This window comes from Colossoma macropomum, unplaced genomic scaffold, assembly GCF_904425465.1.
Source record: "Colossoma macropomum unplaced genomic scaffold, Colossoma_macropomum, whole genome shotgun sequence".
Classification (NCBI taxonomy): Eukaryota; Metazoa; Chordata; class Actinopteri; order Characiformes; family Serrasalmidae; genus Colossoma; species Colossoma macropomum.
The window spans coordinates 20,104,250-20,115,621 of record NW_023494800.1 but is presented as its reverse complement, the minus strand read 5'-3'; the positions used below and the strand labels follow the sequence as shown (position 1 = coordinate 20,115,621).

At 37.1% G+C, this 11,372-nt stretch overlaps 1 protein-coding gene across 1 annotated transcript; it reads right to left on the bottom strand.

Annotated features, from left to right (window-relative positions):
• Positions 1-151: 151 nt before the first annotated feature.
• banf1 (BAF nuclear assembly factor 1) lies at positions 152-2,497 on the bottom strand. The gene is made up of 3 exons (XM_036588302.1): positions 2,341-2,497; positions 1,137-1,307; positions 152-1,031 (listed from the first exon to the last, which is right to left on the bottom strand). The coding sequence occupies exons 2-3, from the start codon at positions 1,260-1,262 to the stop codon at positions 885-887; spliced, it is 273 nt and encodes a 90-aa protein (XP_036444195.1). The 5' UTR covers positions 1,263-1,307; positions 2,341-2,497; the 3' UTR covers positions 152-884.
• Positions 2,498-11,372: the final 8,875 nt, after the last annotated feature.

Here is an 11,372-nt window from a genome sequence, read left to right as displayed (position 1 = left end):
TTCAGTTTTTCATGTTAGCTTGCCAGCGTTTCGCTCTTCCAATCTTACCTCTCTTCTGAAATGATCCAGAAAAATGTAATATGATTTACATTAATTTTAAGAGAACAGCATTTCATATGTGAAGTACAGATGTATCCAACATCAAATAACATTTGATGTGCACAATTAACCAAATATTTTCTTTATTAAGGCATTTTTTGATTCACTGAAAAGAGCACTGTGACATAAAAATGAAAAGCAGCCATTCAGTTTATCATTACTACACCTTCACACACATTTCTTTTGAGTGAACTCTTAAAACTCTGTATTACTAGATAGCCACAGTTGGTTAAAACCTTTTACATCATTGCTAACGCCTATGGAGATAGAAACACTACAATATTTCAGTGTTTTGTCAGTATTAACCCATAAAATTTTGGAACCCATTTCTTCAAGAACACCATCAGGAAGGTGTAGTTCTTAGCCAAGTCACACAATTACAGTCAGCAGTCCTTGAGTTGAATAGCATTTAACAAATGGATTTGGCTTAAGAGATCAATTACTATAAAACAATGATAACAATGACGGTCTACAGGTCTAGCTCTAGCCAAAACTAAAGTCTTCTGCCAATACAACCATAGAGCCAGGCAAGGTGAAGAGAAAAAAACAAAAAAACAAAAACCCAAATGACACAAAACATACAATGTTTTCTTCATGTCAATGACAGAAACAAACGCTGAACTGTAGTGCTAACATGAGGCTGGACTAACTGATGCATTTTTGACTGTGTCCCAATGGTTTGAATGGACACACAAGAGGAACATGCCTGATACATAAACAGGGAGGAGAGGGGCAGAAAAAGAAATGACAGAAACCTAGACTAAAAATAAAAACCAAAAAGCTAATTACAGGAAGGAGTCACACCATTCTCGCAGACAGCTGTAGCAGTCACCTTGCTGTTTTGCATTTGCTCCACATGTGTCCTTTAGCCAGTCCCGAAACAGCTCCTCATCCTTCTTCAACACTAGGAACTGCCCAAGAACAACGTATGCCTACAGGATTGAAAGTGAAAGCTGTATTAGCTCACAACATCTCCTGGTAAAACTCCTTACAAAACATTCTTACTAGATGATTGTTAGAGACTCAGTATGACTCACTTTGTCAAAACCTTTTTCTTCCAACCTCTTGCCAAGCACTTCACCAATTCCAGCAAGAGCCATCACTGACTTCTCACCCATGGGCTCTGCCACAAACTCCTTGTGTTTCTGTGATGTCGACGACATTGTTGGGTTTGGATGTGATGGGATAAAGCCCTTAAAGAGTTCTCTCTGAAAAGATGAAGAAATTATCATTAATTTAGTAAAACATATGACAATTCATCAGCTGCACAGCTCTTAAATTACCTTAACTGGACAATTCTATAGCTACAAAAAAATATTTCTGATTTTATAAAAACCTAAGTTATGATCATTGTAACTCATAATTCATGTTCGGCTAACCAGAACATAATGACTATAAGGAACTTAGCTATCTGTAGCTGAACAGGTTACACATGATCTCTGTATTCATATCTGACGACGAACCGGTGCCGCAACTTTGTTAATAAAATGACGCTGGTTAACGTAGCCAGGCTATTTTTAAATGACTCATTTGGCTTCAGATTTAAAGCTTAAATAATAGCTATAGTTCGGTTTCCATTAGAGCACGAAAACTAAACTGCGAGTAAAGTCATTTTATCAACAGCTCTTCTATTAGCTGCTTAGCTAACACTGAATAATGACCAGGCTGAGCTTGGCTTTCTATTGGTCTTTATTTGAAATTTCCGTTCCACCTTAAATGGTGCAGCAGATACGTTCCAGCGCCAGCGAGGTGATGGACTGTGATCGCTAAACTATTTAAGGTGGAACGGAAAATTCGAGTAAGAAGCGAATTGGAGCAACTTCAGCTTCGTTGATAATGAAAGCGAAACGGCGCGCTTTCGGGAACTGGAGGCTAATGACTGCGATAAACTAACCAGCAATGTGTCTCATTGAGCTGCGCAAGACTTGTAATTTAGTAATGTTATGTTGAAGCAGCCCCAGTTAAGCTAAATATACTTTCGCAAAATAAATTAAAACAAGGACATTACTTGTTTACAGTGTTGCTAGTAGCAGCAGGATCATGTACTGGCTTGGCGCGGTTAGAGCCACAGGCTAACTTAGCGTTAGCTCTATTCTACTAATTCATTAGCCTACAAGCTAATTAACCGACGTATTCATATTCAAGTGTCTCAAATCTAGGCTCCTAATTCAAAGCTCATAATAAAATACCACTGCTAAGAAATTCTGAAATAACATGCTGGCCAAATGTGCAATGAATTACCTTGGTTAACGCCCAGTTAAAACTATGGTAATCCTCATGCACCCGCACTGCAGTGTCTAGGGTTAACTGTAGGCTACAGTCTGCAGCTAGGTGGCTAAAACAGTTCAAAATCGAGCTAAGCGAGCTTCCTGAGCCCGCCTTCCTCTCACCCACTGCTTTCCGTTTCCTTTGCAGAGCTTCGCGCTATTTCTTGTTGACACTGTCCTCTAGTGAGTAGAGTTGGACCTGCACTGTGTGATCTTCTGTTTTCAAGTGTTTATTGAGCATAAACAACCCGTGTGTGACAGAGATTTATCACAGGTCACAGACAAAAACAGAGAAATTAGCCAGATTAACAAATGAACGCTAAATGGCAACACTTTATTTCAAGAGGCCACTGCTTTGTTCAGATTCTCTTTAAATGATATTCAACTAAATATCTGTTAAATTCAACAGAGCTTTAAGCTGAATGAAACATATTCTGTTAAATCTAACCATTAACCTAGCCCTAACCCTACCTTCAACCCAAAACCTACATCTAAACCTAACTCTATCAGCTGATTTTCTCCAGGCATATTGTTACTACTGTGGTGTTGAGAGCTACATATAAAATACAGCTAAATAAAGAAATAATCCAAAATCTGATAGAGAGTGAGGTGCAGACTGCTGGAGGTACAACCCCGAGAGATCATTCAGAATTAGGACAGGTATGCCTGCAAGGTACTCTTCCAGATACCGAAACAGATCAGTGCTACCCCAATAACAGAAGGACATTCCCAAATCACATGTCCCGATAAGAGCAAATATGCCTCTCCTCAAACCTTTTTAAATGGGTCCTGGAGCAGACTACTGCAAGGATAAATAAAGGTAATTGAGGTGTGGTAATGGCGTGGGATGCGATTGCATCAGCTTTGAAGGATTTTGTATTGCCCCATTAGATGAGCGCCCATAAGGCTCATCCTATACTTGTCTTTCCTAACTGGTGTGTCGATGACTGTGTCTGTGCTTGTATCAGCTGTAATTTTGACTGTACGTATTGATGTTTGTCTGCACTGGAGAGGAATGTAAGCTTCACATGATACCTGTTAAAAATAACTGATCACACACACACACAAAAAAAAAAACATTTTAAAGGGGTCATATCACAGAAAACCTCCATTTTCTTGTGTTATTTTTGCAAATAAATGAGTTTGACGAACACTACTTAAGTTTAATATTGTGCTGTTCACTACCTATACACTTAAAAAAATGGTTCAACAAGGGTTCTTTAGTTAACAAAATGTGTCTATAAAGAACTATGGACACTCAAAGAAACCTTTGCATGGTGAAAGGGTTCTTCAGATTGATGGATAATGTGCTGTGGATGGTTGTACCATTTTGAAAATTGTGCTACACAGAACTAGTTTTCAAAAATATATCTACATTCTCCATCAATCTGAAGAACCATTTCACCAGAACCATTTAAGCATGCGAAGGGTTCCTTCAGTCTTCATGGTTCTATATAGAACCATATAATTCATACAATCCTGAGAGAACAGCCAGTTTTAATTCATCATGGTTGATTTACCATTTTAAATTCAAATCAATACAAAACACTGAATAGGTATGTATAATATAACAAACCCAATTCCAACATTTCACAATGCACCACGTTTTCAGTGGGAGACAGATCTGGACTGCAAACAGGCCAGTTTCGCCTTTGTGAAGCTACGCTGCATACATGCAGAATGTGGCTTGGCGCTGTATTGCTGAAATAAGCAGGGACGTCCCTGAAAAAGACGTCATCAAGATTTCCATTACATATATTTATTATATTTCATAATAGCTCTTTTGGATGGAGGAGCCACGTATTCTACTGGATTATCTCTTTCTAGCATGCATGTACTTCACAGGTATTTAATTTGTGTTGATGACAGCACATGATAAATAAATTCACAACATTTATGTTACGGGTCAAAATTGGCCCTTGTGTTTCAAATGAAACCAAAATCTAGGTCAATCTATTTTGAGGTGCCATTCTACCTCGAGTTAAAGAGGGAATGAGGACCATGCTGTTTATGTCTTTTTTGACACGGATGCCTCGTTTTCAGCATTTTGCCGCACATCAGTTTTCTCATCAGAGGATAGGAGAGATAGAGAGAGAGAGAGAGAGAGAGACTGATTGTGTGTGTGTGTGAGTCGTTTGTATGTGTGTGTGTGTGTGTGTGCAAAATCTTACAGGTTATATATATAGTATTGTCATAAACTTGACAATACTCTATATTGTCCCTGCCTCGATAGGTCGGGATTGTGCTATTCCATAAGAAATATTTTGTTCCCATGGGCAGTGTGTCTATTTGTACGAAAGAGAAATACTGCACACATACAAGGATGAGCTGTGAACTCACAGCTGTGAACTGTGTGTGTGTGTAAAACCTTACAAATTGTAATAAACTCTATCTGCACTGCTTCCTCAGTCTGCTGCCTTTTCGGATGCCATTCTGAACTACAGGGTCAAATTTGACCTTCAACAGTATCTTTATACCCAAATGGTGTAAAGACTAAGAGAAAGACATCAAATTGGTTATTTTATTTTATCATTTTACATGTTCATATCATCACTTTTGAGGAAGTCATCAAGTTTCATGAAAAAATGATAAAATGTTATGGTAAATTTGACCCGGAACACGCTAGGAGGGTTGATGCAGTGCCTGCTGGTGGCCCAGTATCTAACTGCAAAGCCACAACAAAAGTTTAGACCTCACACTTTCAGACCCGCACTTACCGACTCTCTATCTTCCAGCCAGTGCTTGACCATGCCACAGACTTCATAGTTTTTTTCCCTGATCACACAGGCTAGATTTTAAAAGTATATTTAGCCATATGCTACATGATTCCTTATCTGACATTTAGAGCTCTATTTGTGCACTGAAGCCGTAGTTTCCTGACCTATACAGTGCACTCTGTAGGGAGTTTGGCACCATTTGAAATTCAGCTACAGTATTTGAGGGTTTTTAAAAAAGTTATGCACTCTGTGCCCTCCATAAAACACAAAATAAGACAGCTACATAGCCTCTTGACCACTATATAACTAGAGCTGAGAGCACGGGTCTGAGAGTGGGGTACTGTGGCTCTGCAGTTAGACCTTCTCTCTGAGGGATCAAAGGTCACAGGTATTTAATTTTACTTTCAGCCTTGCCCTCTAGGCACAGAGATTCCTCCAGATCCTCTGAATCTTTTGATAATGTTGTAGCATTCCCTGCTATTAAAAGAGACACAGCTTTTGCCCAAGTCATGGCACTTTATTCTTCAGCTGTTGTTGGCCACGGCTATGCTGTACACAAGCAGAGTTTTCTCCTTACTAACAGTTTGTTTGCTACCCAGCTCACATCTGACTCTCTCAGCTCTCTGCTCACTCTTCCCCTGCCCTCCACAATAAGAGTCTTTAGCAAAATAAGCCAGTGAATAAATGCTAAAGAACAAATAACCTAACCAACACGCAACAACATTTTTTAAACATGCTACAATATTATGAAGTATAGATGGTGAAATCCCCAAATTCCTTGCAATCGTGTATTGAGAAATGTTCTTAAACTGTTGGACTATTTACTCCCAGTTCTTCTCAAAGTGGTGAACCTCAACCTGTCCTTGCTTGTAAATAACAGATACTTTAATGAATGCTCCTTTTATACCCAATCATGATAGAGTCACCTGTTACCTCTTCACCTGGTTACCTGTGGAAGTTCCAAAATGTTCCAGTTTTGATCATTCCACACATTACTGTCTCAACTTTTTTGCAATGTGCTGCAGGCAACAAAATTTGGGATTAGCATATCATAACAGACACCAATAAGGTTGATGAGGTAAAATATTATTTTTTTCATCTTTGTGCTGTTTTCAATTAAATACCTGCAAAAGACAGTTTACAAACCACTGTTTTCTGTTTTGATTAGCACTTTACCCACCCACTTTTTTTGTAATTGGGTTTGTACAAATTTATTTTTAAAATGACAGGACGTCAGGGAGGGAGGAGTGTTGAAAATGTAAATTTATGTATAAACTTCTCAAGTACTGTGTTATTAGAAATGATGCCATAGTAGAAATTGTCCCATAATGTGTTTTTCTTGTTTGTTTGTTTTTTTGTTATAAGATGTTGCTTGGAAAAACTGCAATGACTTTCTTTAACTTTGGGAGGCTTTAAACAAATAAGGAACTGTGTGCATAGCTTAGTAACATGGATGTTTAATCACTGGAGTGATTATTTTTCTAATGTGGTTATTATTAAGGAGAAAACAGTCTCGACAGCAGCAGCATATTTCACAATGGGGCAAAAAACACTACTTCAGCAAGCAATATCTGAACATCTGACCACATGCAGAAGCATCCCTTATGGAAAAGTCTATAGCAATACAAGAGTAAAATCTAATTCCTTCATATATTACTCTATTCACCCTTTGGTTTAGAGGAGAATAGAACTCTGTAGGCTCCTTACTCTAGGATTACTGTAGTTTACTACAGCGACTGAAGATGTATAACAGATTATTATAAGATGCTGCTACTGGCATATTATATGAGAATGAAGTTACTATAGACTGATTATAGATTATTATGAAAGAATTCTACAGCATTATTGTAACAGTGAGGGGACTCTGAGGTTCACTGGGTCCAGGTTTACAAGACAACAGATACTGAGAGCACGGAGGAGTCTATAAGCAAAACTAATGAGTAAAGGAGAACACACATGATAGGGGAAAAACTAGAACAAAGAACTAACTCAACTAAAACTAGAAAAAAGGTGTAACGTGATAAAACACGGAAAAGGCCAGAACAAAAGAGTAAAAATACACAAATCCATCAACAAAGCACAACGGGGGAGAAAAAAGGCAGGACAATAGTTATAAATACACAAATGGGGGATGGGGAACAAGGAAGGGTTCCAAACTAAACATAGGTGAGCAGGACATCAAGGGGAGAAACATGGAAAGGGTAGAGCCAGACTGAGGAAACTGTGAGAGCTGTAGAGGAGAACTGCAAGAAATGTAGAAATCTGTTTTCAGTTTAGACACTAAACAATAGTAGACTGGGCTCATTAAGACTGAGGAAGATATAAGGTGTTGTGCTAAAAGCCCTGCCACATTACTTCTAGGCCTATAACACTGCCCAGGCTAGAAAACCATATAAACCCTTTTAAAAAGAATGCAAATTCCATATGCAAACACATAATTTGCACCCACTGAACAAAACTTTTCATGTAAAGCTGCAAAGCCTTCAGCGTTAGCTCCGTCACGCGGAGATTATGTTGCTTAACTATTCTATTGAGAGGGACTGGGAAGAATAGGACAACAGTGTGTGTGTGTGTGTGTGTGTGTGTGTGTGTGTGTGTGTGTGTGTGTGTGTGTGTGTGTTTGTGTGTGTGTTTGAGGGAGAGAGAGATAGAGAGATAGACTTAGTGGAGGAGAGCTTTTGATATGATAACACTACTGAGTTCAGTGATCTTACTGTTCAGCTATTGAATAGGCACAACGTTTGCTGAAGTGACTGAGAAAATATCAATGCTTGTTTATCATAACTCTCTACTCAGCATCAGTACAATCTTTATAGGGTTAAGGAACCTTTATGTGTGCTGTAAGTGCCCATAACCTACATTTTTCTTGTATTGTATTTATTTTGCTGAGGTCCACTTGTGACCTCTGTGTTGTTTTATGTACCAAAGTGAGTTGTAATTCCTTTTTACATGACTGTTTTCCAAAACGGCTTTTGGGATATAGATATATGGGTAAATAATCTCTATTTCTGATTTACTGTATTGTGCCTCATTAAAAAGCATCCAGACTGAAACATGTTAACACTATAACTTTAATGTGAATAGACAGGTTCAACCTGCTATAGATTTAATTGTCAGATACATGTAAACATGTATTTTTTGTCACAAAAACAACAAATTCTAATAGGGCTGTTATTCAGCTTCAAGTTCCAGATACCTACTCTATGGACTAAGTAGAAAGAACAGTACAGTTTGAATCTTTATAAAATGCTTACATACTACAACAAACCCCTTTTTAAAAAAAGTGACAGAAATCCATTTTTTCATTATATGGTCCCTTTAAATGAAAATTCCATTTTGAACAAGTTGAATTCTGTATTCTGCACAAATAAGTCTAATCCCGAGTGAATTGCCAAGCTCATTACTAAACTAGGTCATCTGTATCTGTGGGTAACTTGTAGTCTAATCTGTCAGCTGCTGATATCCTGAGCTGAGTGGACTGAGAGGATGCAATTCAGCAGACACTGATGTTTGTTTACATACAGGAAAAGGGTCTATTTTCCGGCAGAGCAAACTGAAGCCCTCAGCAAATGTAGCAAACAGGCAGATCAAACACTTAAACTTGCTTCAGACAAAGTTTCTTACCCAAATAGACTGAAGCTATTAACAGTGCCACTGATTATATAGCAACTAAATAGGCCTTTCTCAGTAATGAGTGTTATTTCTGGTAGGACAGTGATGATAGTAGATCTGATCTGAGGTCACTGAGGTGAACATTTCAGACTTCTAATATCTGCTGGGCAACGCAGAAAAGTCACAAAAGCAAAGCAGAAACAGCTTCACTTTAATAAAAAGCAATAGGGCAATGCTCCTGGCAAAATATCTAACATATCACTCTACATTGCAGGCAAAAGACAAAAAAAAAGAAACACAGCTTTGTGTGTTTGATTATCTACACAGCAAAGAAAACAAAATGACTTTATTATGCACAAGTTTAACATGACACAAGTTTTTAATTCCAGAGTCACCCCAAATGTAGTCGATCAGACATGTTTTGTGTCTGAGATTTGCTTCTATAGTTTTGCACTGGAGCTACGAGGCTAATGTAGTTATGTAATGGGAGTTTATTCTCCACCAACTAGCTTAATATAGGCCTTAATCAAGGCCTTAATCACACATCTAGCTTATGTAGTTTCTGAAACTGTATAACATCTATAGATTTATAAAATATCTATTAAATAAAAAAAAGTATTAGCACAGCTTAGCATAGCAGTCATCTGGAAGGCTTAAAGGGGAATTCAGCTCATTTTTTTCAAAATTTCTGTGTATGATGTAAACAAAGTCATTCAGGATGGTTTGATGTAAAATGCTCAGTTCCAGAGAAACTTATTGAGTCAGAATTTATCAGAATGGTGGTGATAGGAACCAGACGTCTGAAGTATTTCACGCCCCTAAAAGCTCCTTAACAGAAAGTTATTACAAGAAATGGCAATGAATATGCTTCATTAGGCACAGGCATTATTTTATTTTTATTAATTCACAGTGGAGAGGTACATGCAAGGCAAAGTCAAAATGGCCCCCAAAGAAAACGTCTTTTGCAGATTTACCACTATTTTACCATCATCAACATTACATACAGAAATACACATACAGAAACGCAGAAGATGTGTGTAGGTTCACTGGTGGTTGTGTATAGTAAATAAAATGGCTATATTTGTGTTATACATTGCGACCCCTGGTTCCTATCACCACCACTGTAAAGAAATCTGAGTCCTGTATGTTTATCTACAAATAAACAATTTCTCATCAAACCAGTCTTAATGACTTGTTTACATCTCAATGATTGAACTGTGCAGAAATGTCCAAAATCTTGTGAAATTCCCCTTTAATATTGTCTGTCCTTTTTCATACATAACAGTGTCTCATGAAGTGTCAGCAAACATTGTGTAAAGTGTGTAATTTTTCACCAAACTATTCCTTTAATTATTGGACGGTGCATTTAGGTCACTAAAAGCAAATAACATTGGTTTATTTGGCAGTAGGGCCTGCCACAGAGTCACTGAGTCAGCACTTTGGCTTTAAATGAATTGTAAACTTGCTTTTCCAGGAGTGTCAAGTCCAAACAGACCAAGGTACTTCTGTGAAAGGCGATTTCCCAGTTGCTCAAAAGTGTAGACCGTACTTTATGTTACAAATCATCACCGCTGTTAGAAAATGTCATACCATCAAAACAGTAACTTCATATGAGAAGGAAACAAAAACACTCATTCTGTTAATAATGCACAAACTTATAAGGGTTGATTTTCAAGACTTCTACTGGTCGATGTTTACATAATATAAAGGGCAAATGTAATTTTCAAATGCTGTAAAAATGTTATAAGGTTTTCTTTTGACAGCAGCGAAACATATTATAGCTTTCTGCATATACACTATCATGCAAACATTTGGAATTACTTGTCATATCAATATTGTGCTATTTTATATACCATAATAACTTATGCAATGTTTATTTAAATATTATTTAACTATTTGACAAATTATATTTTAGATGTATTCAGTATTTCAAGAATTATGTGAACAAGAACTGAATAAAATGAAAAATAATATACTGCAATGAGCAATTTATATTCAGCTATCTTCTTTGAAATATTACATTATTTCCACTGTTGAAAGATGATGTCTGGACAGTAATTACATTAAAAATTATTTCTCAATGCAGCTTTCTCAGTCATTTTAGCATCTTCTACAGTTCAACTTATTCAGAAAACATCAAACATTTCTTAATTTTTATTTACAGCTTTCTAGAATCCTACTAATTATTTGAAACATGTGATGTTGCACAGCACTGGCATATTTGCTGTCTCCAAAATGGTAACTTTACAGGAAAAGGAAAAAACCTTCTTAACTTGTAATGAAAGTCAATGTAACAAGATTTTTTTCCTAGTATTTTTTACCTTTTCTGTTGGTCCATTCATTGTGAACTTTTAACATACAGCAAGGGGTAACCAGAGTTTTCAAATTATGCAAAAAAGCAAAAACAAAACAAAAAAACAAAACAAGAAAAATAGAGATGCAATGTTTTTTATAAACTTTTCTGTAACCACATCAGTTTTATATTACAGAAAACATTGATTCAGAGTTTTGAACTCTGTATGTGCATGGCAACGTACACTGCATAAATAAGGTAACTCCAAATGAACCTTGTCTGGTGAGCAAGACTAGCTGCAGTTTAATGCACAGGAATGTAAAAATCAATGAAAGTCAATGACAGAAGCTACACTGACTGACTGCTCAATCACAGAGAATTCAA